The sequence below is a fragment of the Thamnophis elegans genome, chromosome 7, assembly GCF_009769535.1.
Source record: "Thamnophis elegans isolate rThaEle1 chromosome 7, rThaEle1.pri, whole genome shotgun sequence".
Taxonomy (NCBI): domain Eukaryota; kingdom Metazoa; phylum Chordata; class Lepidosauria; order Squamata; family Colubridae; genus Thamnophis; species Thamnophis elegans.
The window spans coordinates 85,940,179-85,963,403 of NC_045547.1; the positions used below are offsets into that span (position 1 = coordinate 85,940,179).

The window sequence follows — 23,225 nt, forward strand, 5'->3', positions numbered from 1 at the left end:
GAGACATTTTGAGACATTTGAGCAAATGCCTCTTGATTTATTCTAAGGCAGCTTCTAGAAGAATGCACCGTCATTATCCTGGCAAGCTTCTGTATTGGAAAAGAAATCTTAATTGTGGTTCTCTCCTAAATGCAAAAAGGGACATGGTGGCTCGATGGCTAAGATGCTGAGCGTGTCAATCAGAAAGGTCGGCAGTTCAGTGGTTCGAGTCCCTAGGTTCGAGTCCTTATGTCCCCCAGGGTGAGCTTCCGTTACTTGCCCCAGCTTCTGCCAACTGAAAGCAATCCGAAAGCACGTAAAAAATGCAAGTAGAAAAATAGGGACCACCTTTGGTGGGAAGGGAACAGTGTTCCGTGCGCCTTCAGCATTGAATCTGTAGCAGCTCCGGCCCTTTGGAACGAACTTCCCGCGGAGATTCGGACCCTCACCTCTCTCCAGGCCTTCCGGAAAGCCATCAAAACCTGGCTGTGCCGGCAGGCCTGGGGTTGATGAGTTCCCCTCCCCTCTCGACTTGTATGGCTGTATGACTCTTGTGTATTTTAATTACGTGTATTGTGTTTGTATCCCCTTTTCCCCTTTTGAGTTGTTCGCCGCCCTGAGTCCCTCCCGGAGAAGGGCGGCATACAAATAAACTAACTCTTAATCTTAATCTTAATCATGCCGGCCACATGACCACAGAGACGTCTTCGGACAGTGCTGGCTCTTTGGCTTTATAACGGAGATGAGCACCGCCCCCTAGAGTCGGGAATGACTAGCACATATGTGCGAGGGGAAACTTTACCTTTACCTAAATGCAAAAGCTTTTTGCCAAGGGACTCTACCCTGGGTCCAATCCTTGTGCTGAATTCTATGCTGTATTCTAATCTTAACTGTAGAATATGAAATACGCAAGGGCCACCGTCACCACTGCGTAAGCAATGGTACCATTCTAGCAGAAAGAAGCGAGGAATACGATAGTTCATCTTGCTAAGAGCCGGGCTGAAAGCAGTCGCTATTGAGGTAACATGCATAGTTGAAAAGAGTTTGTGTCAAGTATGTTACCTTGTTTTTAAAGTCAGGATGCTGTTTAGAGTTGCATGTATCAATGTTACTATTTTAGTGAGATACCTTTTTAGTAATGTAACGCCATTCATTAAATTCCAGGTCCAAGAATGGTTATGCCTAAACTGCCAAACTCAAAGGGCGCTTTCAGGACAACTTGGGGAAATGGAGAAAATCACACCTCCTATGTTTCCAAAATCCCCCGTCAGACCATCAAATCCGGTCCTTCAGAGTCAGTCCAAATCTGCTGAGTTGCACCAACAGCAACAGATTTCAGCAAAACCTGCCCTGCGCTCTGAGAAACCAAAGGTTGGTTCAGAAACCCAGAAAGAGGATCCGAAGGTAAAGAAGGAGACACTTTCAGCAAAGACATTTACTGGTCGGATCCAAGAAGAAATCTTTAAAATTGATATTTCAAAGCTTTCACCAGGAAAATTAGCAAAAACAACATCTGTTGATAGAATCATTCAAGGAATTTCAAAAGAAGATTCAAAAGCAGAAAAGGAAAAATTGGGAAAATCATCATCTGCTGATCAAATTCTTAAAAATGAGTCAAAACTGGCTACAATTGACAAGCGTTCACATGATAAGATAAGCATGGAAGATGCAAAAATACCTCTGTCCGAAGACTCAAAATATCAACCGGTGAAACTGGCCAGAGAGGAACTGCAGAAGGAAGAGCCAGCCACTCAAGTCAAATTGCCACCTGCTGATCAGAGTCAGGTGGATCCGGGGACCTTGGAAAAAATACCATCGGCTGATAAAATCCCGCAAGACGTTCAAAAGCCGGATCCAAAGATTTACCGGGACAAAATGACAAAAGTAGCCTCAGATGGCGAAATTGTGAAAGTTGAACCAAAATTTCAGCAGGCAAAATTGGCCAAGATACTATCCTCTGATCAAATTCAGAAAGAAGATTCAAAACGAATTCCGGCAAAAATAATGAAAACGGCATCCGCCGATCAGCTTTTAAAAGATTCTGTGAAATTTAAGGAACTAAAAGAAGTGAAATTGCCCAGGGTGGAGCCAAAGTCTTCCGAGACAAGTAGTGGCCAAAGGCCCCCGCCAGAAGCCTCAGACCACCTCCCCACAATCGGACACGTACCAGAACGAGAGCAATTGTTCGAAGAAAGGCCAGAAGCTGGAATGCATGTAGAAACAAAGCAGAAGGAAGAACATCCCACGATCCCATCAGAAACCATTTCAAAAGCTGATAAACTACCCAAAGATCTACCCATGTCCTTACCAAAGTCTTATCCTGTGGAGACGGTGAGAGACAAAACGGTAAGTGCTTGACATTCCTCTCCTGTTAAGAATTGACAAAATCTATTTCTATGTCATGCCAGAAAAACGATTTGGAGATGTTCGTAGGAGCTGCGCTTGATTGAAGGAAGTAATTTACAGCGGGTGGCAGCACTTAGTGAACCTTGGCTGGTCTTGAAAAAGCTAAGTAGAGTTAGAGACGGTTAGTTCCTGTATGTAATCAGAGAGCAAGCTCTCCTCTCCTGCAGCACTGACGCCGTTACCTAACTGAGTAACAAAACGTCTGCAAGGAAACAGCCAAGCTCAGAGAGCACTAAGGACGCACAGTTCAACCCTAAATTATAAATATCCTATTCTGTTGGTAATTCAAAACAGCTGTGCACTCTTCCAGCAATTTCTCATGTATGTTGACCTCAATTTCAATTGCACCTTGCACAGTATAACTTCTGCCAAGTGGCACCATTTTTATTTTGTAAAAAAAAAACAGATGAAACCTAATAATTAAATAGTTCTGCTTCTCCCTGTAATTTTTTTACCTATAGCCAATGTCTCCAACTCACAGACCAATTGCTTGCTGACCTTCCTCTTGTTCCACACAACCTTTTCTGTTGTTAATTTTGGTGTATATTGCAAGCCTCGGCCAATTCTGAGCCTTACCTACAGATTTGGACTATTCTCTAATATTATGCATATGTTATATGCTTTTCCTTCCCTTTGTAATATCTATCCTTTTTGTTTCACAGCTGATCAGAGAACTCTGTTCTGTGTTTCATCTCCTACTTTATTTTCTCCGTAGTGTCCCCTGTATTTGGCCTGTGATTGTCTTGTTTTTGAGGCCATATTTTTGTGGGAAGGATTTTCATTCATGGAATCCTTACTGATCTCCCCTTTTTAAAGTCAGCTATTCTGAAATGTAGAATACTAACTTGTTATGAGTCAGAGGCATGAAGGACCTGAGAACCATCAGCCTCAGGAACCAGCAGGCACCCTGGAATAAGTCAGTGACATATTAAGTGTTGAATTAGATTGTTACGTAGAACATATTTTATCTTCATAACAACTTTTTAGAAAATAACCAACTAAATTAAACTGAACCCATAGTAAATTTAAAGATTGAAATAGTTTTGACCTTCACTCTTCTTCATGCAGTCTGTCTTCCCTGAAACGTGTTGTTTTTTATTAAAGATGTTTGTAGTGTTATGCAACTTAAAGTATTTTTATTAACTGAATGTGCACCAAAATATTCTTATACTACCTGTTAAATCTAAATAAGATGCTGGTCCCGTTAAATATAGCGCCACACTTTAAAATATTCCTGAATGATATTGAGAACAAGTTATTTTCTATTTAATTGGGGAAAATATAAGTTAAGTGGTATTTTATATTGCTTAAATGCAAAATTAAAAGTTCTACCTTAACCAAGTTTTGTCACTCACAATGCTTTCTCTGGGTTTTCAGAATCACAGTTATACTGGTTGGTGAATTTATTATTTTGTTATCTTGAAAACCTAAATCCTAATATGTCTCTGTATGTTTGTGTATGTTTTAGGAAAAAGAAGATGACAAATCAGACATATTAAGTTCTCAGCAGCCCAAAAGCCCTCAAGGCTTGAGTGATACAGGGTATTCCTCGGATGGCGTCTCGAGTTCCCTGGGTGAAATTCCAAGCCTGGTTCAGGCGGACGAGAAGGATGTGTTGAAAGAGTCTTTTGAGAAAGAGTCTCTGTCACAAGGGGGCAGCCCGGCTAGCCCTTCCGACCTGGCCAAGCTAGAAAGCACGGTCTTGTCCATTCTGGAAGCTCAGGTCACAAGCCTCCTCGTGGAGGAGAAGTCTGGGAGGAGCAAAGGCCTTTCAGCTGAGCAGGCAAAGGTCTCCCGTGAAACAGCCCTCTTGCCTGTCACCTCAGAGCCATTCGGTTCTGAGGAAGGAGGTTTGAGAAAACTGAGCCTTCAAGATGAAGGAGACCCAGAGCAGGGCAGTAAGGAAACTTTGCCCCCTCAGAAAGGGCCCAGGCAGACGGCAGGGGTGGCAGAGAGCGCATCAACCAGGAGGCCGCGCTATGACTCTGTGGAGGACAGCAGCGAGAGTGAAAACTCCCCTGTGCCGCGAAGAAGAAGAAGGCAGACCAGCGCCGGCTCCTCAAGCAGCGATGACGAAGGCAAAGCAGAAGACAGTCCAGGTTCAGGCGATGACGAGGATTTCATTCGGAAGCAAATCATGGAAATGAGCGCGGATGAAGATGCTTCCGGTTCCGAAGATGAAGAATACATCAGAAAACAGTTAAAAGAAATCGGTGCAAATGAAACTCAGAAGAAGGAAGAAGTTAAGATCAAAAAAGGAATAGGTGGAAAACACAAGAGGCTGTCGCGTAAAAGTAGTGCAGGCTACGAAGAGGATCCTGGAAGGCGCCATTCTTGGCACGATGATGACGATGACGAGGCTTTTGATGAAAGTCCAGAACCAAAATATAGAGAGACGAAAAGTCAAGAGGGTGAAGAAATTAGTGCCACCGGAGGTGGGGGTCTTCGCCGCTTCAAAACGATAGAACTTAACAGTACAATTACAAATAAATTTTCTGAAGGATCAGAAACACCCAAGAGATGTCTATACTTTGATGAAGAGCCAGAATTAGAAATGGAGAGCCTTACAGATTCACCAGAGGACAGATCACGGGGAGAAGGATCTTCTAGTCTGCATGCCTCCAGCTTCACCCCAGGTACCTCTCCTACCTCTGTTTCTTCCTTCGATGAAGACAGCGACAGCAGTCCCAGTCACAAGAAGATGGGGGGAGAAACCAAGCAGCAGCGTAAAGCCAGACACCGGACACACGGGCCTCTTCTCCCGACGATTGAGGACTCTTCCGAGGAAGAGGAGCTAAGGGAGGAGGAAGAGTTGCTGAAGGAGCAGGAGAAACAGCGGGAACTAGAACAGCAGCAAAGGAAGAGCTCTAGCAAGAAGTCTAAGAAAGACAAAGACGAGCTCAGAGCCCAGAGGAGGAGAGAGCGGCCGAAGACACCACCCAGTAACCTTTCTCCCATCGAGGACGCTTCCCCAACCGAAGAACTGCGCCAGGCGGCAGAAATGGAGGAACTGCACCGGTCTTCCTGCTCTGAGTATTCGCCGAGTATCGAATCTGACCCTGAAGCTTTTGAAATCAGCCCGGAAAAAATAATAGAAGTGCAGAAGGTTTATAAGCTGCCGACGGCTGTCTCGCTCTACTCTCCCACAGACGAGCAGCCCCTCGGAACGGCCAAGCCAGGGAACAACCAGAAGGCCCTGAGAAGCGCAGAGGAGGTGTACGAAGAAATGCTGCAGGCCTCTCAGGTGGCCAAGCCTGTTTCAGATGACAGCGAAAGGGAAGAGGTCTTCGAGAAGGAGCCTCTCTATGGCGGCATGCTCATAGAGGACTATATCTATGAATCGTTAGTAGAGGGTGCGTACAGTGGGGAGTCCAACCTCATTTCAAAACAAGAAGAGTGTGAGGAATTTAGCCAAGAGGAAGAGCAAAGCCGCCCCTCGGAGCACATCTATGAAGAATCTATGCACAAACCCATTGATAGGCAAGACACCTACTATAGGATAGAGCTTTTGCATTCAATTATGCCTCAAGAAGACATTGTCTCGAGTTCTTACATCATGCCAGAAAGTCATGAAATCGTTGTCCTGGACAGTGGGGCACCATCTTCGACTGATGAAAAGCAGCTGCTAGATGCAGACGCGGTTTATGAAGAACTGATGAAGCGGCAGGGAATACAGCTGACCCCGGGCTCCAGCCCTACTCAGCCATCCCCTGAATCAATTTCCCTCACAAAGAGGAGCCTGTCTGGAGAAGCAGGAGATAGTAACTCCCTAGTTTCGAGCACTTCTTCAGCAGTTTCAGACACAACGTCAGTGAGCCCCGTGGCGCTGCCCATTCCAGATGTTAAAATTACCCAGCACTTTACAGTTGAAGAAACAGAGGATAACTATTTTACTGATTATGCCCGTGAGGTGGAAGAAATTATTTCCCAGGAAACGTCCATGTTGACGGAGTCTGAGGCCTTAGAAAGTGCCACCCCTGTTTTCCCATCGGATACATGTTCTCTCACCTCTTCTACGTCTTCCGTTTACACCACTGGCACCCCTTCGCCTGTAGCTGGATCGGACGGCCTTGCTACCATTTGTAGAGACTCAGTAGATGCTCTTAATGGACGATCAGATTCAGACGGGGTCGTTTCCATGGCACAGGCTACTGCAGTCTCCCAAATTGAGGACTACGAAGCCCTTGCATTATCCCCCAAGGAGGCACTCAAAGCCAAAGATCTGACTGATGCCAGTCAGGGGTCAGGTACCTTTCCTGAAACCGACTCCTTTGTATCAACTTCTGTGGAAACAAAACCCACAAGTGTCGTCCCTGCTGCCTTGGCAGAAGATGGCAAAGCTGGAAGAGAGATGGCAAAGTTTCATGAACTAAAGAGACTTTCTGAAGATGAATATTCAAGGATTTCCATTAACGTGGCAGGAATAGATGCTGTGTCTGACCAAGAATTTATCTCCATAGTTCCATTATGTACTGTTTCTCCTGTTATCCCTGAAACTTCTCCAGCTTCCGTTGCTAGTTCCCAAACATACTCTTTTTTGGAAAGGTCTCTTGTTCATCCCTCCCCACCGAATGGCCCTCCTCCACCCCCGCCTCCCCCTCCACCCCCGCCCCCACCTCCCCCGCCCATTCTACCCAAACCAGCCATTTATCCTAAAAGGAAGCCACTGGTTAAAACGGCAATGACCACAGTTCCCACCATGATACCATCCATTAGTACTGTCAAGGTAGGGGAGACCTCTGCTATAAAAACTAGTGTGTCTCCTGTCACAAAAATATGCACACCAACCCCGCCTCCCGTCCCCCCTAAGCCAGCTTTAATTCCAGCAGGGCTTGTATTCGTGCACAGACCTTCGGAAATAATAAAGCCTCCTATTGCCCCTAAACCAGCCGTTCCTCAGCTACCCGTGTCCGTTTATAAACCAACAGAAACACAGTCCAAGCCAGCAAGTCTGCCTTTTACCAGCCCCATGACTCTGAACTTGGTTTCCCCTTCTGAGTGCAGATTGACCTCTCCTACCTCCCCGTCATTATCCAAATCCTCTCAGGAAACCTATGTTGTTATCACGTTGCCCTCTGAGCCTGGGACTCCAACTGAATCCATTACCAGCCAAGCCGTCAGCCGTTGGCCTGCGGCTTCCCCCTTTAAGGAACAGGCTCCAGAGGCTGTGCAGACATTATTCATGCCGCCTGTAAGTTCGCTGCAAATGCAAAGTGCAACGGATCAAAGCAAGAGAATCCCGGATGCTTTGAATGCTGCTGCATCTATCCCTACCAGTACTACTGGACAGACAATTTTTGGGATGATGCCTAAGTCCACCACAGAACTAATAACATCGGGGATTGCCAGGACTACTGCGTCTTTGGTAAAAAATGCCAGTTTAGATAGTGTTTCCATAACGATGCCCCCAGACATAGTTCCTGTGGTAGAGAGAACTAAATACAGAGAAAACGGAAGATCCCGTGTCTTTGGGGACATCATGGATCTCCGTACCTTGACTAAGGCTAGCATTGACAGAGCAGATAGCTGTATGGACCTATCTGCCACTCCCACAGATGCGAGAAGACAGACGATGGCAGGTGACACTTCTGGGCAGTGGGCGAGCACAGTTCAGCCAGGGATCATAAATCTCAGCACTGTCTCCATGGTCAGCCTCTCTTTAGCTCCAGTGGCTGATGCCGTTCCAGCGGCGACCTGTGCCTCCGCTCTCAGTTACAGCGCAAGTATAGAAAGCCTCATAGACCTTGGCCATGGAATGGCAACTCCACTTCAGTTAACAACATCAAAGCCTTTTGAGCCCGGTCCTGGAATAATGGGGAGCCAGGCCCTCTTTTCAGGCAGAGAAGATGCTCCCATCAATCTCTCCCTGGGTACGCCAGCATCGGCACTCGCCTGGGCCGCCACGAAGGCTGCAACCGCACCTCCGCTTGGGGTAACTGACGGCATCACTGCTTTTCCTGCTATGGACAGCGGGGTAGTTGACCTGAGCACTACAAAACCCTACAGAACAATGGTGACCGTTGATGAGACGACTTCGGGGTTTTTTACAACTGTAATAGAAGACGATGAAAAGCCTGTAGATTTGACTGCAGGGAAAAGGGCTGTTTGTTGCGATGTGATTTACAAATTGCCATTTGGGAGGAGCTGCACCGCTCAAGCCCCAGCAACCACCCTCCCGGAAGATCGTTTCGGCTACAGGGATGACCACTACCAGTATGGCCGCTCGGGGCCCTACGCTTACAGGGGGGCTGGGGGCATGAAGCCCTCCATGTCAGACACCAATTTGTCTGAGGCCGGGCTCTATCCGTATAAAAGCAAGAACGCCTTTGAGTACCAGGTTGGGGCGGCTGATCTAGCGGTAGACTTGACTTCTGGGAGAGTTACTACAGGTCAGTATGACAAGACGCTGGACTTTTCTTGGAAACTTAGTAACAACATTGCTCACCTCATTTCAGGATGATTTTTGCCTCTCTCTTTTTTTTTTGCCTTTCCCCTTTTGTTTATGTTCCACACAGTGTGGCAAATTTTGTTGGAATTTACCCATGTGTTTTTTTCCCCCCAATTTTCATCAGTTGTTTTTTGGAAAGAGCCGCATGTACCCGCATGCTCAGAAAATGTTCTTTTTTTTCTTCCTCTCCTGCCCAATAAAATGTTGAAGATTTGCATGCAGCTCCTTCCCGCTTTATTGCTCATATTTATCACTCATCTCTGTAGGCTGCTTTTCAGAGTCCAAACCAAAATTAAAGATGGCGATTTGGGGGAATGGACTATAACTTTCCCCTATAATTTCAGGTGAAATTATGGATTATTCAAGCAAGATTTCTGATCCCTATCCAGAGAGCCGGCATGTGATTTCTGGCATTAGTGCACCTCAGTATTCCCAAGCAAGAATGGCCTCCTCCTTAGGAGCCCCCTATGGAAGTGTGTTGAGATCCTCCAACGGGGTGGTTTACTCCTCAGTGGCAGCTCCGATCCCATCGACATTCGCTATCACCACACAGCCTGGCTCTATTTTCAGCACTTCAGTCCAAGAACTGTCTTCTCTTCATGCCGTTGATTCAGTGCCTTCCTTGCCAAACTTGCCACAGAGCCAGGCACTCCCAAGATCATTGCAGTTTTTGACAACCGTAGCTTCTGAAAAAGACACCTCCATTGCTGACATTGACCCGGGAATACAGCCTCTCCCTCTAGAGGCCACTGAGCCAACGCTGCCTGTCTTCAGTACAGCTTCTGAAGCCTTCCTAGATGAAATTGAAGATGAAGGAATTGATCCCGAAGAAGACAAGCAACAGCATATGGACATAGAACGTGAGCTTCTGGAGCTTGAGAAACTGAAGCAGCAGCGCTTTGCAGAAGAGCTAGAATGGGAACGTCAAGAAATACAGAGGTTTAGAGAACAAGAACAATTCATGGTTCAAAAGAAGCTCGAGGAACTGCATTCCATGAAGCACCACCTTCTCTATCAGCAGGAAGAAGAGAGGCAGGCTCAGTTCATGATGAGACAAGAAACATTGGCTCAGCAGCAGCTGCACATTGAACAAATCCAACAACTTCAACAGCAGCTTCACCAGCACTTAGAAGAGCAAAAAATCCACCAGATGTATCAGTATAATTATGATCCTTCTGAAATGGTGTCCCCCAAAACGACCACCGATCAAGTCCTCCTCGATGGCCAATATGCTGCAAGCAGCCAGTTCTGGCCTGGGGAGGAGGTGATCACCACTACCTCTGCCCTCCTGGGGATAGAAATTCCAGACAGCCAAGGCTGGTACGCTGTCCAGTCGGAGGGCATGACTCCGTACGTTCCCAAGCCAGGGACGTTCAGTTCCGTTTCTGAGCTATCTCTTAAGGATGTGGATGTGAGAGAGGAAAAGCAGCTGAAAAAGAAGAGCTCCACACCAAAGCTGCACGGCCTTTATGGGGAACACGATGAAGGCACCGAAGGTGAACCCAGGGGCCTTAAAAAGATAGTGGAGAGCGGCGTCCAGACGGATGATGAGGATAGTGCAGACTTAGGCTATGCAGACAGGAGACGCAGAACCAAAAAGAGCGTTGACACAAGTGTCCAGACGGATGATGAAGACCAAGATGAATGGGATCCCACCAACAGATCAAGAAGAAAGGCCCGTGGAGGGAAATATGAAGGGAGCGCGGAAGTGGATAAGGCCAAACCCTTTTCCAAGGTCTCCAGTATTGCGGTACAGACCGTGGCAGAGATATCTGTGCAAACTGAACCTGTCGGAACCATAAGGACTCCATCGGTCAGGGCCCAGTTAGATGCAAAGATAGAAATAGTGAAGCACATTTCAGCTCCAGAAAAAACGTACAAAGGAGGAAGTTTGGGATGTCAGACAGAAACAGATTCAGACGCACAGAGCCCCCCGTATCATAAAGCCACTTCCCCTCAGAAAGATAAAAAGCGCCCAACGCCATTAGAAATAGGCTATTCATCCCACCTTCATCCTGAAAACGCCCTTCAGGTAGCTCCTTCAGCTCCTAAATCTCCCAAAGTCCTCTATTCTCCCATTTCACCTGTTTCTCCAGCTGCGGTCATGGAATCGGCCTTTGTGCCCTATGAGAAGCTGATGGCTGAAGAGACGAGTTCTCAGAATATGTTTCATGCCGATGTGCCCACCGGTGCTCAGCTGAGCCCAGAGTCGGCCAAGGGGATCCAGCGCTCTTTGTCGGACCCGAAGCCTCTGAGCCCCACGGCTGAAGATCTCCTCTCCAGAGCTCATTTCCAGTACGCGGATGGCTTCCTGGTAAGAAGGCTTCCTTCTCCTCTTGACACTGAATCGTTGTGCTCTACATTGTAGTAATGAGCATTGCTTTGTTAACTGTCTGGAGTAGGTGAAAAGTTTATTCAACAGTTTTGTAAACGAAGGCCTGTCATGTTAGAAACCAGGATAAGTTTACTTTAAAAATGGAATTAATGCTGCAAGAAATATGCTATTGATATTTCACTGAAGAAAGAGATAGTCTTTCTAATAAGAGCATCTAATTGCAGTATCTACTTTATTTAAAGTTGAAAAGAGATATACAGTCCTTTTTTATTTACATAATTAACTTATCAACATTTTTCTTTGTACATTTGGTCTATTTTTAAAAACTTAAATGTATTCACATCACAAGGACACACTTGTATGTACACTAGCCTTTTTCTTTCCAAGTTTTTTTTCTCCTCTCTGTGTTCAGTAAAGGGGTTGTAATTAAGTACAGTTCCTTAAACTCATGGAATATATGGAGCATGTCTACTTTTGCAGAAAGATGAGTTGCCAATGATTTGCTCAGTTCCAGTTTTGTTGGTTTTGTGTGTTCTACTTCTCCAAGAATGTTAAGTCGGGTCCAGCTGGGTTCATCTTATGAGCTAAAAATCACCATAATCAGCAGCGGAATATTTTGGAGGTCATTGTGTGAAGAGTATCCTTGGTATCTGGCAGGCAATCTCACTCCGATCTGCTCTGTGGACAGTTCCAGTGGAGGTGCCTGGAGTATGGATTTCTGGAGGGAGCTTCCAGCCATGCCTCCCATGAAAGGGGATACAGTGCTCCAGATTGTAAGATCAGCCATCCATGAGTTAGAGGCAGGTTGATCAATGGGAGGTGATCTGTCATAGGATCCATGCAGTGATTTCTGCTTCTTTGAGTGGGGTCTCAAAACCCCCTTGGTCTTGAAAGAGGAGAATCCACACCCACTCCTTAAGAGATCATCAATTTTTCCCCCCTGTCTCCAATCTTTCATATTCAGGGAAGTTGTAGAGTGGGTAGGTGCTAAAGCCAATACTCCTCTATTTTTTAAAATGTTTGTTTGTTTGGCTGTTTATTTATTTATTTAAATATATATATTTTGGGGCAGCATGTGCAACAAGCTAGGGCAAAAGCAATAAATATTGCTTGATATTTTTTGTCCGTTTAGAAATCCAGAGTGACTGGATGGTATTTTCTGGGAAATTATTGATGAAATTCTGTCAGAGATGATACATTTCTTACGTTTCTCCAGTGATTTATCCTAACCAAATTTTGAAAGTTGAATATGGGACTTAACATGATTGAGAAAGATTTACATCTATGAAACCCACATTACTTTCCAATGAAAGTTTCTATTCTTGTATAATGGTTTGCCCCAGTGAGAAGATATGAGGTCAGAATCCATCTAATTTGTATTTGAGAAATTCGTTTTATTTAGCTAATATGGGCCAAATTCATTCTGTATTTCAAACAAATCAATTTGATTCAGTTGTTCCAAACTAATATGTAGTTTTAAACATATTCATTCCCCCCCTGTACTTCTCAGAATTTTGTAACGTAATCCTCAATCTACCTCCAAAAGGGGTTTTAATCCCAAATTTTTTGTGCATTTTTAAAAATCATAAATACTAAAAATAGAATACAATAGGGATAAAAATATACATATGAAGAACTATTAAAAGCCCAAAACAATCAAAGGTGTGAAGTCTGCTGAATGAAGACCATTAGAAGCCAACCTGATTTGCAGCAAGAAAGTGAAGCCTGGTCTTAGCGAATGGTATTGGGGTAAACTACTTGTAGCTCGATTTTCATTTTCTTATGTCAGGCATTTAATTGTTTTAAACTATTATTTTGGCTTAGCGTTTTTCTCCTTTTTTGTGTGTTCTGTTTAACATTACTTGCCTTCCAAGGGAATTGCATGAAAGATGCAAGCCAGAATTAATGATTCCCATTAGGTATAGTTTCTAGAATGTATAAATTGAAGGTAGGTAAGGCATGTTCCTATCACTCATGGGAAATGTTTCTTCACTGATATTGCCTAATGCTAATCTTCTCTCTGTTCTTCCACTTCTAGTATATATGCTCAAACTTTTGTAGACATTGATGATGTTTTGGCAGTTGAATAAAGTAGGCAAAATCACACTTTTTTGTGCCACCCTAGTCTCTTCAATTTGCACAACAGTCTTACGTTCTAATAGAAGACAAGGATTGCTGCAGGCCTAAAATATTATGGATGATCAGGTCATGAACTGATTCTGCTGTCCCACAGCAGCATCCTATGTATCTTAATCCACGTTCTTGTTCCCAGCGGTGGCAAGGCAGATGGTTCAATAAATCCCCAAAGAGTCCTTCCATAGTGCTGGCTCTCCAGTTCCCCATAGAAAGACATTGCCTCTGGCATGGCAGGCCCATTCTGCTCAATGGGCAAAAGAAACTGATAGATCCCTTCTTTACGAATTTTATTGATTCACTTTTAAAACTGTCTAGAACAAAGATAAACATTTTATTCTGGGAGCTCCATAAGAGCTCAGTAAATTGTATCACGTACGTTGAAATACTGATGGGTGACACGTTGTGCTATCCGTTTCCAAAACGATGTATCTTCTCTGTTTCTGTGTGTGCAGCAGGCCAAAGAGACTTCGGGGGCCGCAGCATCATCGGGACTGCAGAAGAAGGTCAAGAGAACGCTACCCAACCCACCTCCCGAGGACCTTTCGGTAGGGACACAGCCGGCCTTCTCCACCGTGGGATCAGTTTCACGCCGGAGGATATGCAGAAGCAACACAATGGCCAGAGCTAAAATCCTCCAGGATATAGACAGAGAACTAGACTTGGTAGAACGAGAGTCTGCTAAGCTTCGCAAAAAACAAGCAGAGCTGGACGAGGAAGAAAAAGAAATAGACGCAAAACTCCGCTATCTGGAAATGGGCATAAACCGCCGCAAGGAAGCCCTGCTGAAGGAAAGAGAGAAGAGGGAGAGAGCCTACTTGCAAGGGGTAGCAGAGGAACGCGATTATATGTCCGACAGTGAAGTCAGCAGCACCCGGCCGGCCAGGGCAGAATCCCAGCATGGCCTGGAAAGACCGAGGACTGCACCCCAAACAGAATTCGATCAGTTCATACCCCCCCAGACACAACCAGAAACTCAGTTTGCAACCCCTACGAGTCCTTACACGCAGTACCAATACTCTTCCCCTGCCCTTCCTACTCAGGCACCCACACCCTACACGCAGCAATCCCATTACCACCACCAGCAGCCTTTATATCAACAGCAGGTTTCGCCCTACCAGACCCAAACCGTGGTGCCCGTGTCCTTCCCTCCCCAGGCTCAACCCCCACCAACATTACAACCTTCCTATCAGCTCTCCTCTCCGTTGATGATGATCCCACAAAAGGCAAGGCAAACTTCATTATACATGGAACCCAAGATAACAACAAACTATGATGTCATCCGTAACCCGTCTCTCATGATAGCGCCCGCGTCCTCTGATAGCGCCTACTCGGTGGCTCATCTGGGCAGCAAGTATAGCACTTTGGATCTGAGGCTGGGACTGGACGAGAGGAGCAGCCTGGCCAGCAGCCCCATCTCCAGCACCTCTGGCGACTCCTTCTATGCAGACCTTGAGCACCATAGCACACGCGGTTACGCGCTGCTGGATGATATGGGGGATCTCACCAAAGAAGGGCCAACCCTGAGTTCCGCCTATGGGCTGCACGAAAAGGATCTCAGCAAAGCCGATAGGCTCCTTCGGACCACTGAGGCCCGGAGAGTGCAAGAGGTCCCAGATTTCCTCTCGTCCCTGCAAACGTCTTCCAGGCTGCACAGCTACATGAAGACCGATGAAGACACAATGGAGGATCCCTATGAACTGAAACTTCTGAAGCATCAGATCAAGCAGGAGTTCCGAAGTGGCACAGAAAGTATGGATCACTTGGCTGGCCTTTCCCACTATTATCATGCAGATACGAGCTACAGGCATTTCCCCAAGTCCGAGAAATACAGCATCAGCAGGCTGACTCTGGAAAAGCAGGCGGCTAAGCAGCTCCCAGCAGCCCTTCTTTACCAGAAGCAATCCAAGCATAAAAAGGCTTTGATGGATCCCAAATTATCTAAATTCTCACCCATTCAGGAAAGCAGAGACCTCGAGCTTGATTATTCAACTTATTTGGCTTCCAGCACCTCTTCGGTTGGGAGCATCACCTCCAAAGCAAAACTCCTCCAAGATGACATAACATTTGGCCTCCGGAAAAACATTACAGACCAGCAGAAGTACATCGCTCCCACTCTGTCTCATTCCCTGGGAACGAGCCTTGGGGCAGCGCTGAGTGTCTCCATGAGGTCGGCTTTGCAGGATGAGGTGGACAAATCTTACACCGGCGCTACCAGATCTAGACCATCTTCCAGGCCGTCCTCTGTCTATGGGCTCGACCTGTCGCTCAAACGAGACTCTTCCAGCTCTTCTTTAAGGTTGAAAGCCCAGGAAGCCGAACCCCTCGATGTTTCCTTCAGCCACGCAGCTCCTTCTGGAAGAACTAAGCCTACCAGTCTACCCATAAGTCAAAGCCGAGGGCGGATTCCAATAGTCGCACAGAACTCAGAAGAAGAAAGTCCATTAAGTCCAGTGGGGCAGCCAATGGGGATGGCCAGAGCGGCCGCTGGGCCGCTGCCCCCCATATCTGCAGACACCAGGGATCAGTTTGGCTCAAGCCATTCCCTGCCCGAAGTCCAGCAGCACATGAGGGAGGAGTCACGCGCTCGGGGCTACGACCGAGATATCGCCTTCTTCATGGACGACTTCCAGCACGCCATGTCAGATAGCGAAGGTAAACCAGACTTCAGGCCGCCTTCTCCATTTCACAGCACAAACCCTAATTTTATGCATGTGTCTGATTTCAACATCTGTTGGGAAGTAGGGGGACTTTTTAAAAAAACACCTCTCTACATTTTTGTAGATGCAAATATGTCTGGAGTGTGCAGGCATGTTCTTCTCAGCTCGCTGTACATTGGCAGACTTGGATTTTGTCGCTTTTGTTTGCATGCGCATTTTTCTTTGCTCTTTGCTGGTATGTTCAGAAAGTCGCGCCCCCACCCCCCACCCCCACGGGACTGGTTTAATGGATGAGGTCTTCAGGGCTCTATTGTTAAGGATGAGAAACCACATTATTGATTGTAAGAACTTAATCAACACAAGCTCTTGATTAAACACAATTTCACCATTGACTCCCTTACCTCTGAGCTTCAAGCCTCCCTTGCTCCTGTGCCGCCTTGCCTGCCGTAATACGTTATCGCCACCTGTCTCTGGATTACTGAGGCCTGATGGGCAGCCAATGGTTGCAGGTAGAGCTGGATCCCAGGAGGAACAAAACACCCTCTAAGCAGTGGGTTCCCTCTTCCTCAGCAGAGGGTGGAGGATCAGCCCCCATCCCCTCTTGCTCTGCAGGCCCCCTTTGGAGGTCACCATGCTGGACCGGGAGCTGAGAGGGGTGGGGGACGTGGGCCTGACTGCTGTGAGAAAGCTGTTTGGCAAAGACGTGGAATGAGAAACTACAGCAGCGGTTTTAAGATGTGCAAAAGTGGAGTTCTCACTTAAGATGAAACAAATGGGTGTGGAATCCCCTCACTACGAAGGAAGCTCACAAGTTGGTTGGGGTTTGTCAAACGTCAAGAACTTAAGATATCACTTACATACAGATACATAACTTGTATCTGTAATTTCTTAGGCAGCAGGTAGATTGGTCTTTTTCAGTTTTTCTCTGTTGACCCAATAAATTTTTTTCCATTTTGGAAGACTAGACGTTTAAAATAATGAATACAAACAGCAAACTTTACCCATCTATCAATGCAGATTTTGGTTGCATTACTTACTTCACTTACTCTGTAGGAGCCAGATCAACTTGTTAAAAATTGTTTTTTTTTAAAAATCTCTGTCTATAGACGCTAAATCTTAAAGGAACCGTATAATATTTCACTGGCAACTGTGTGTTATGCATATATCTACTTTAACTGAATGCAGCTGCTCAGTGAAGATAGTTACTAGGCCCAAGACCCAGTTTACAATAAATATAACTACGGTAAACTAAAGAAGGATTACCAACGCCATAAAAAGGCCCAGCTTTTTACTGGGGGGGGGGGGGAAATACATGGGGATCCTGTTTTATTGAAATATGTATGTGTGTGTGTGTGTGTATGTATGTATGTATGTATGTATGTATGTATGTATGTATGTCAGTCATGTGGTAAAGGAAATAGGAATTTTTATTTCATTGCTGCAACTTAGAAAAGCTCTTTTGCCCAATTCTGTAATCTCAGAACTCCTGGAAGCCAATGCTTGATGGTGGATGCTTTTATGTTAGCCTTATTATGAAAATTACTAAAAGGGATCACAGGCTATTATCTCAGTCTATAAGAGCAGTAAGAAAGATAATCCTGGCAATTTGAGTCTGTTAGCTTGCTCTCAATAATCAGTAAATTATACCCTGTAAATTTGATCCATGTCTTCTTTTACTGTGGTTGTTATAGAGATGTGAATTACAGTTTTCTTATTTCTAAGAGAATTACTTGCCTACTTCACCAGAGCCAGGTAGGTGTCAGTACTGAGTCCCCTTTCAGAGGCAATTATGACAAATGCTTCTAGTTAAGAAGGCAGATCTCTTCATTTTCCAACTGAACGTGTGATTCTGTGAACACATGCGTACGTGTGTGTATGTGTGTGTGTGTATATATTATGAGTGTGTGTGTGTGTGTGTATGAATGTATATACATCGATATGTATGTGTGGAGATGTGTATATGGAGAGATTGTGTGTGTGATACATACATACAAATAGGAGAACAAGAAAAAGCAGATTATTAAACAACATTAATGTGTGTGTGTGTGTGTACAACACCATGCAATGTTAATGTTGTGTTTAATAATCTGCTTTTTCCTGTTTATTTCTATATTGTTTATGTTTCTGAATATCTTAGTATTTGTTTGATTTTTAGCTTGAGCCATGATTACATATCCTGTTACCACAATTTGTTTTGGTTTTGTTATTAATGTTTGTCTATAACTGCAGTAACATTTATAACATTAAAAGTAGATGAATTATCAAGAATATATTATATTTCTGTAATATTTAGTCTTCAAATTGGTATTTTTTAAAATTAAATCTATGTAAGCAGATAGAAAGATTGGTTATTTGTATAGTTTAATTTTTTTGAACTGTATGGCTCCCCTTCAGAATCTGTCCTCAAGAATTCCATATCAGCAATAAGTATCTGTCTGGAAAGTTTTCAGAAATAAACAGTAAAAACAATTTGAACACCTGAGAAATCATCTTGTTATTATATTCTTATCCTAACAGCTCGAATACTCCTGCATTCTCCTATTTTTCCCTCAACAACAACCCTTTGAGGTAGGTTCAGCTGTGAGAGGCTGGCCCAAACTCTGCCTAAAGTGGGTCTAGAACTCACAGCCTCCTGGTTTCTACTGCAGCCACGGCACCAAACTGGTTCTCATGTCGGTGACACCAAAACATTTTATCTCCAAATTTGGTTGATGTGATCTCGGGGCCTGCGTATAACTCAAGGACCGTGGCTCCCTTAACCAACTGCCGCACAACAGGACAGCACATTGTCCATCAGTGTTTTTCAGCCTTGGCAACTTTAAGATAGGTGGGTTTCAATTCCCAGAATCCACCAGCCGTCACTGGGATGGATAATGGTTTAGGCGTTGCATCGCATACAGTATTTCATTAAAGGTAGAGTTATTATTATAGGAAAAAGAGAAAAGTAGAAATGATTGGTTGAATCTGTTTGTATGTTGTCCTAGGATTTAAAATCAGTGGATCACCAATATTTATATAAATGTCGGCAATGTGCTAAAAGCAGGAAACACATATGTTAAAATATACTTCCAATCCCATTGTCGGCATAAATGCATCATTTCCATAAAATTAGCCCTGAAGGTAAACATTGCTTGAACTCTGAATCCAATTCTCAATCTACTTTCACAGCCACTAGCTACGTCGAATGCGACTGGGACATTCCACATTCTGATATTAGTGGCCATGATCGGAATGCAGGTAAAGGACAGTCTCCAAGCACTTATACACATGTTTATGAAGCCACCTGCCAACAGAAACCAATTCAGAAGTGTTTAAATATTTAAGTAACTAAAGGCCAAAGGGATTAAGCTACTCTCTAATATCTACACAGTCTTAATTGTTTGCACCTAATTTACATTTGTCTGCTTCATCTTTTGTGTGCTATTTTAGCCTTGCAATGCATGCCCAGGTATGAGCTGCTCTGTGCATGTTGACTGCGCATCCAAGATTGTTAGTCTTCCCACGTCTCCTACTCAGAGTCTATGCTGTGTCCTTGGTTTTTAAAGCCTATCACCTGCGTCGGGAGGAAACAGATTGGTTCGACAAACCCCGGGAGCCCCGTCTGGAGAATGGGCCTGCTTTTGACAGAAGGCTGCCAGACAAGTTAGCCCACTCAAGACCACCGAGCCAGCATCAGGACCAAGTAAGAAGGCTATTTCTTTTCGGTCAAGAATATTGCTTAAGAAAGTCAGTTTCAAGAAAAGTCCATTCTCCAGTCATTTCACAAAAAGTATGATAGGCCTTTGCGGCTCTTCTTAATGGTTCTCACACCTAAGAGCATTGACCTCAATTTCTTTGACTAAGAAGACCAAAATGAAAGGGTTCTCACAAATAAATGCAAATCTACGCGTCCCAGGGTAATAATGTTGCTGGATCTGATCTGGCTCAGTCACTGGGACCAGGGGCATGGTCTTCTCTCTCTCTTCTCTCTCTCTTCCGTCACAGAAGTTCCCTGAGGTTGGGCTCCAGCACGAGTCTCAACGCTCAGAAGACCACGCCTCTGGTCCTGGTGAACAGCCCAGATTGGACCCTAAAATGCTTCTCCCCTACTGCTGGCAAAATAAATGGATAATAATGCCAGTAATTAGATTTATCTGCAACACAGATCTGTCCCAAGCATTTTAATCAGAAGCAGGAATACATTATGGTGTCTGGACTGGCATTGTTGGGGAAATACAGGAGTAGTCCCAAAACAAGTTCTGGGATTGAATCGGCCACATATCTAATTTTCTATTCCCCCTGAGGTCCTTCTTAGAGCTTGGAACCGAATGCTCCACTAATCATAAATCTCTTCAGTTGATCCCAAGAGGCAACTGAGCTGTTAAGATAAGGAGCTAAATTCTGTGCTACAGCAATTGAAGTTGTTATATATGAACACATTCACATTCTGCGTGGTTAGTTTCTGTTACAAACAAGGCTTATATACCACATATTTTTCTTTTAGCAAATGTTTTTGTGGGGGCTACAACAACCCATAAGTAAGATTAAAAAAATAAAATCTGTCTTAAGATCTCTTTGAGGGCAGCATCAACAAATTACATAAAATATCCAAATATTGATTTGGAATTAGCATTTTATCAAAAGGACTTTCAATGCAGTGGTTTTAATTTTGGGCAGTTAAAAAAAAACCCCTTGTCTTGTGCTCCATATCTTTCCTGGCTTTCTCCAATGTGTAGTTGTGACGAAAAGGGAAGACTTTCCTCTTGTTTAGATAAGTGAGGAATGAGGCCCTATTTCACGAAAAATGAAACCTTTTCATTCAGAGCTCTCTAGAACGGCACTGTTTTTGGCAGGCCAATGTACTCTAAGCCAAGAGTTAGGAAATTCCCATTTTTATAGGAATCACCCCAGGGTCGAATGGAGCATTTCTGGCTCGCGTGACCTAAGCAGTGAGTGGAAGGCAGCCCTTCTGCAGGTTTTGCCTTTGGAAGCTTGGCAAATTCTCTTCTCCCTCTGCTGCTTCGGCTGCCGTCTTGTATTAAGTGGAAGGGGAGACCTGTGCTATAAGGTTACTTATGTAAGCAGATAATAACAGGCGGATTACATAAGTGACATATTTGTGCATTAGATTTTTTACAACATTCACGAACTGGAAAACAAGTAACGTTTGGTTGGAGATCGTTGCTTTTACTCCCCTGTTTTTCTGCCTCAGCTGCAGCAGCAGAGCCAACGAGCAAAGCCAGTGTCTGCTACCAGACACGCAAAACAAGCAAGGATCCCAAATAAGCATAAATAAATACAAGCCAACATGAGCGTCCGTGGACCTCTCTGCAAAGCGTACAGCCCGACTTTAAAAAACCAAAAAGCTTCGGAAGCGTCACTGCAAATCACAGCGGTTCCTACATTAATAGCGTATTCCCCTCTTTCCGCCAGCATACGGCACCTAACTCCCCTTCAATAATCCACATGTAGAATAAGTACAAAACAGCTCTAGAAAGATCACACAGTTAGGGTGCTGGAAATGTCATTTGGACTTACAAAGGATGGGAGAAAAACAGACTTTGGCTTGGTCTGAGGAGAAACCAAGGGGCCGAGGCTGGAGGGCAGGCAAATGGACCTGAACGTTTTCTTGAATGTGCCGTTTAGGACAGGAGGTTCAACAGATTCACTTCGATCTCTCCCTCTGAACAATTGTTCCGGCTCAGATTGCAAAGAAACTTCTCAGTTGTCTCCTGAAAGGCCTTTTTGGGCCTTTCAGGAGACAATTGGATTGGATGAAATCAAACAAAGGTTTGATTTCATCCAACAAGCAATTTATCAGTAATTTATCCAAAGACCATAAAGAGATCAGAAAATTGGAAGTATTTTTTTTTCCTCAAAGAGAACTCAGCCATTGGTTTCTTCGAGGGGACATCAACTGACCATCTGGGGGAGTGACTTGTTCATTGACACCTGCCAGAAAGTTTATTTTTTACTCTAAACTCTGTCCTTGGATTACATGGTGGTCTCCCATCCAGCTACTGCATCTCAGATCCACCCTACAAGTAAAAGGGGAACTGTAACAAACTTGATCAATATTATTCCCCACTCCAAACTTCTCCCACAGTTGGTCCCAATTAACATTCAGCTCAGTAGGCCCTTTTTTTACAAAAATACAACCTATTGATCCTTGAAACAGTAATTGTCAAGTACAAAGTATAAGGACCATACATCAAGTTGCAATCCGAAAAGAATTTATTGCTTATGTCTATACACAGGAATCCAATCAACTAAAGTTCACTACTAAATCTGCGCCAGATAAGGGTCAACAAAATTCAAGAGGGGTTGGACCGTTTGTGGCAATGTAACAACTCTAAACTGATGACATGTTGAACTCTGCCTGTCCCAGCTCTGCTGGCTCTTTCCCTACAGTAATAATAACAAAAATGCCAAATCCTCTCTAAACATCTGACTGACTTTGCAATCAACCATAATAAGTTATTACTTGTGTGCCATCCAACGCTCAAAAGATTCTGATCCAACATATGGCCATAATTTTAGTTTTCTTTGTATTTTTCAGAATTTAATACACTCAATTTTTTTGAACAACTTGCAGCAGACTATAATGTTCATATGGAGTTAGCTTTTTACAGGAGTATTTTGATTTCATTGGAAGATGTATTGATGGCCAATGAAGCTTTCAAAACGATAGTATTATTACAAGACGATATTTAAACTGTCCATTTTGGCTGCTATATGTCATGCCAACTGAAATTCTTATGTGATCTTCAAGGGCACAAAAATATTTAATTTAATGTAAGTTAAATTAGAATAATCCAAAAAGGAGGCTGACAGGATATAAGTTACCAGAGTTAGCAGTGTGCCTAATTACAGAAAAGGCTGCTGTAGGCATTCCAGTGGCTCATGGCATTTTATTTTATATTGATTAATTTTTCTTTTGCATTGACTATGCAATTCATTCCATGTAACCTTGAGTGGCTCCTCCCTGAGTTCTGGCAGGGAGGATACCAAAAACAGGCCCTCGTCCCAGAGTCGAGAGGGCTTTGTGATGAACAGCCTCTTCAGCTCACAAGGGCAGGTCTGAAGCGTTTCCTCCCCCTCCGGACCCCGACTGCTTCTGGGTGCTGGATGAGGGCTTCCGCCTCTCCCCCATTCAACCCAGGCTGGATCTGGATAGGTGCTATGCGTGGGAGACGCCGTCTCCTGGATCAATGGAAGCCTCAGATGGGGCGTTGACCAGCAGAGGAGCAAAGATCAGGCTGGAGGGCACCTCCAACACGAGGCC

At 44.5% G+C, this 23,225-nt stretch overlaps 1 protein-coding gene across 1 annotated transcript in view; it reads left to right on the forward strand.

Moving 5' to 3' along the window:
* The window catches only part of PCLO (piccolo presynaptic cytomatrix protein), a gene marked incomplete at its 3' end in the record, with an annotated part of 80,047 nt that overhangs the window by 33,205 nt on the left and 23,617 nt on the right, over positions 1-23,225 (forward strand). The window contains 5 exon segments of the mRNA XM_032221901.1: positions 1,144-2,325; positions 3,854-8,774; positions 9,178-11,147; positions 13,769-15,956; positions 19,507-19,643. Coding sequence (XP_032077792.1) covers positions 1,144-2,325; positions 3,854-8,774; positions 9,178-11,147; positions 13,769-15,956; positions 19,507-19,643 — 10,398 coding nt within the window.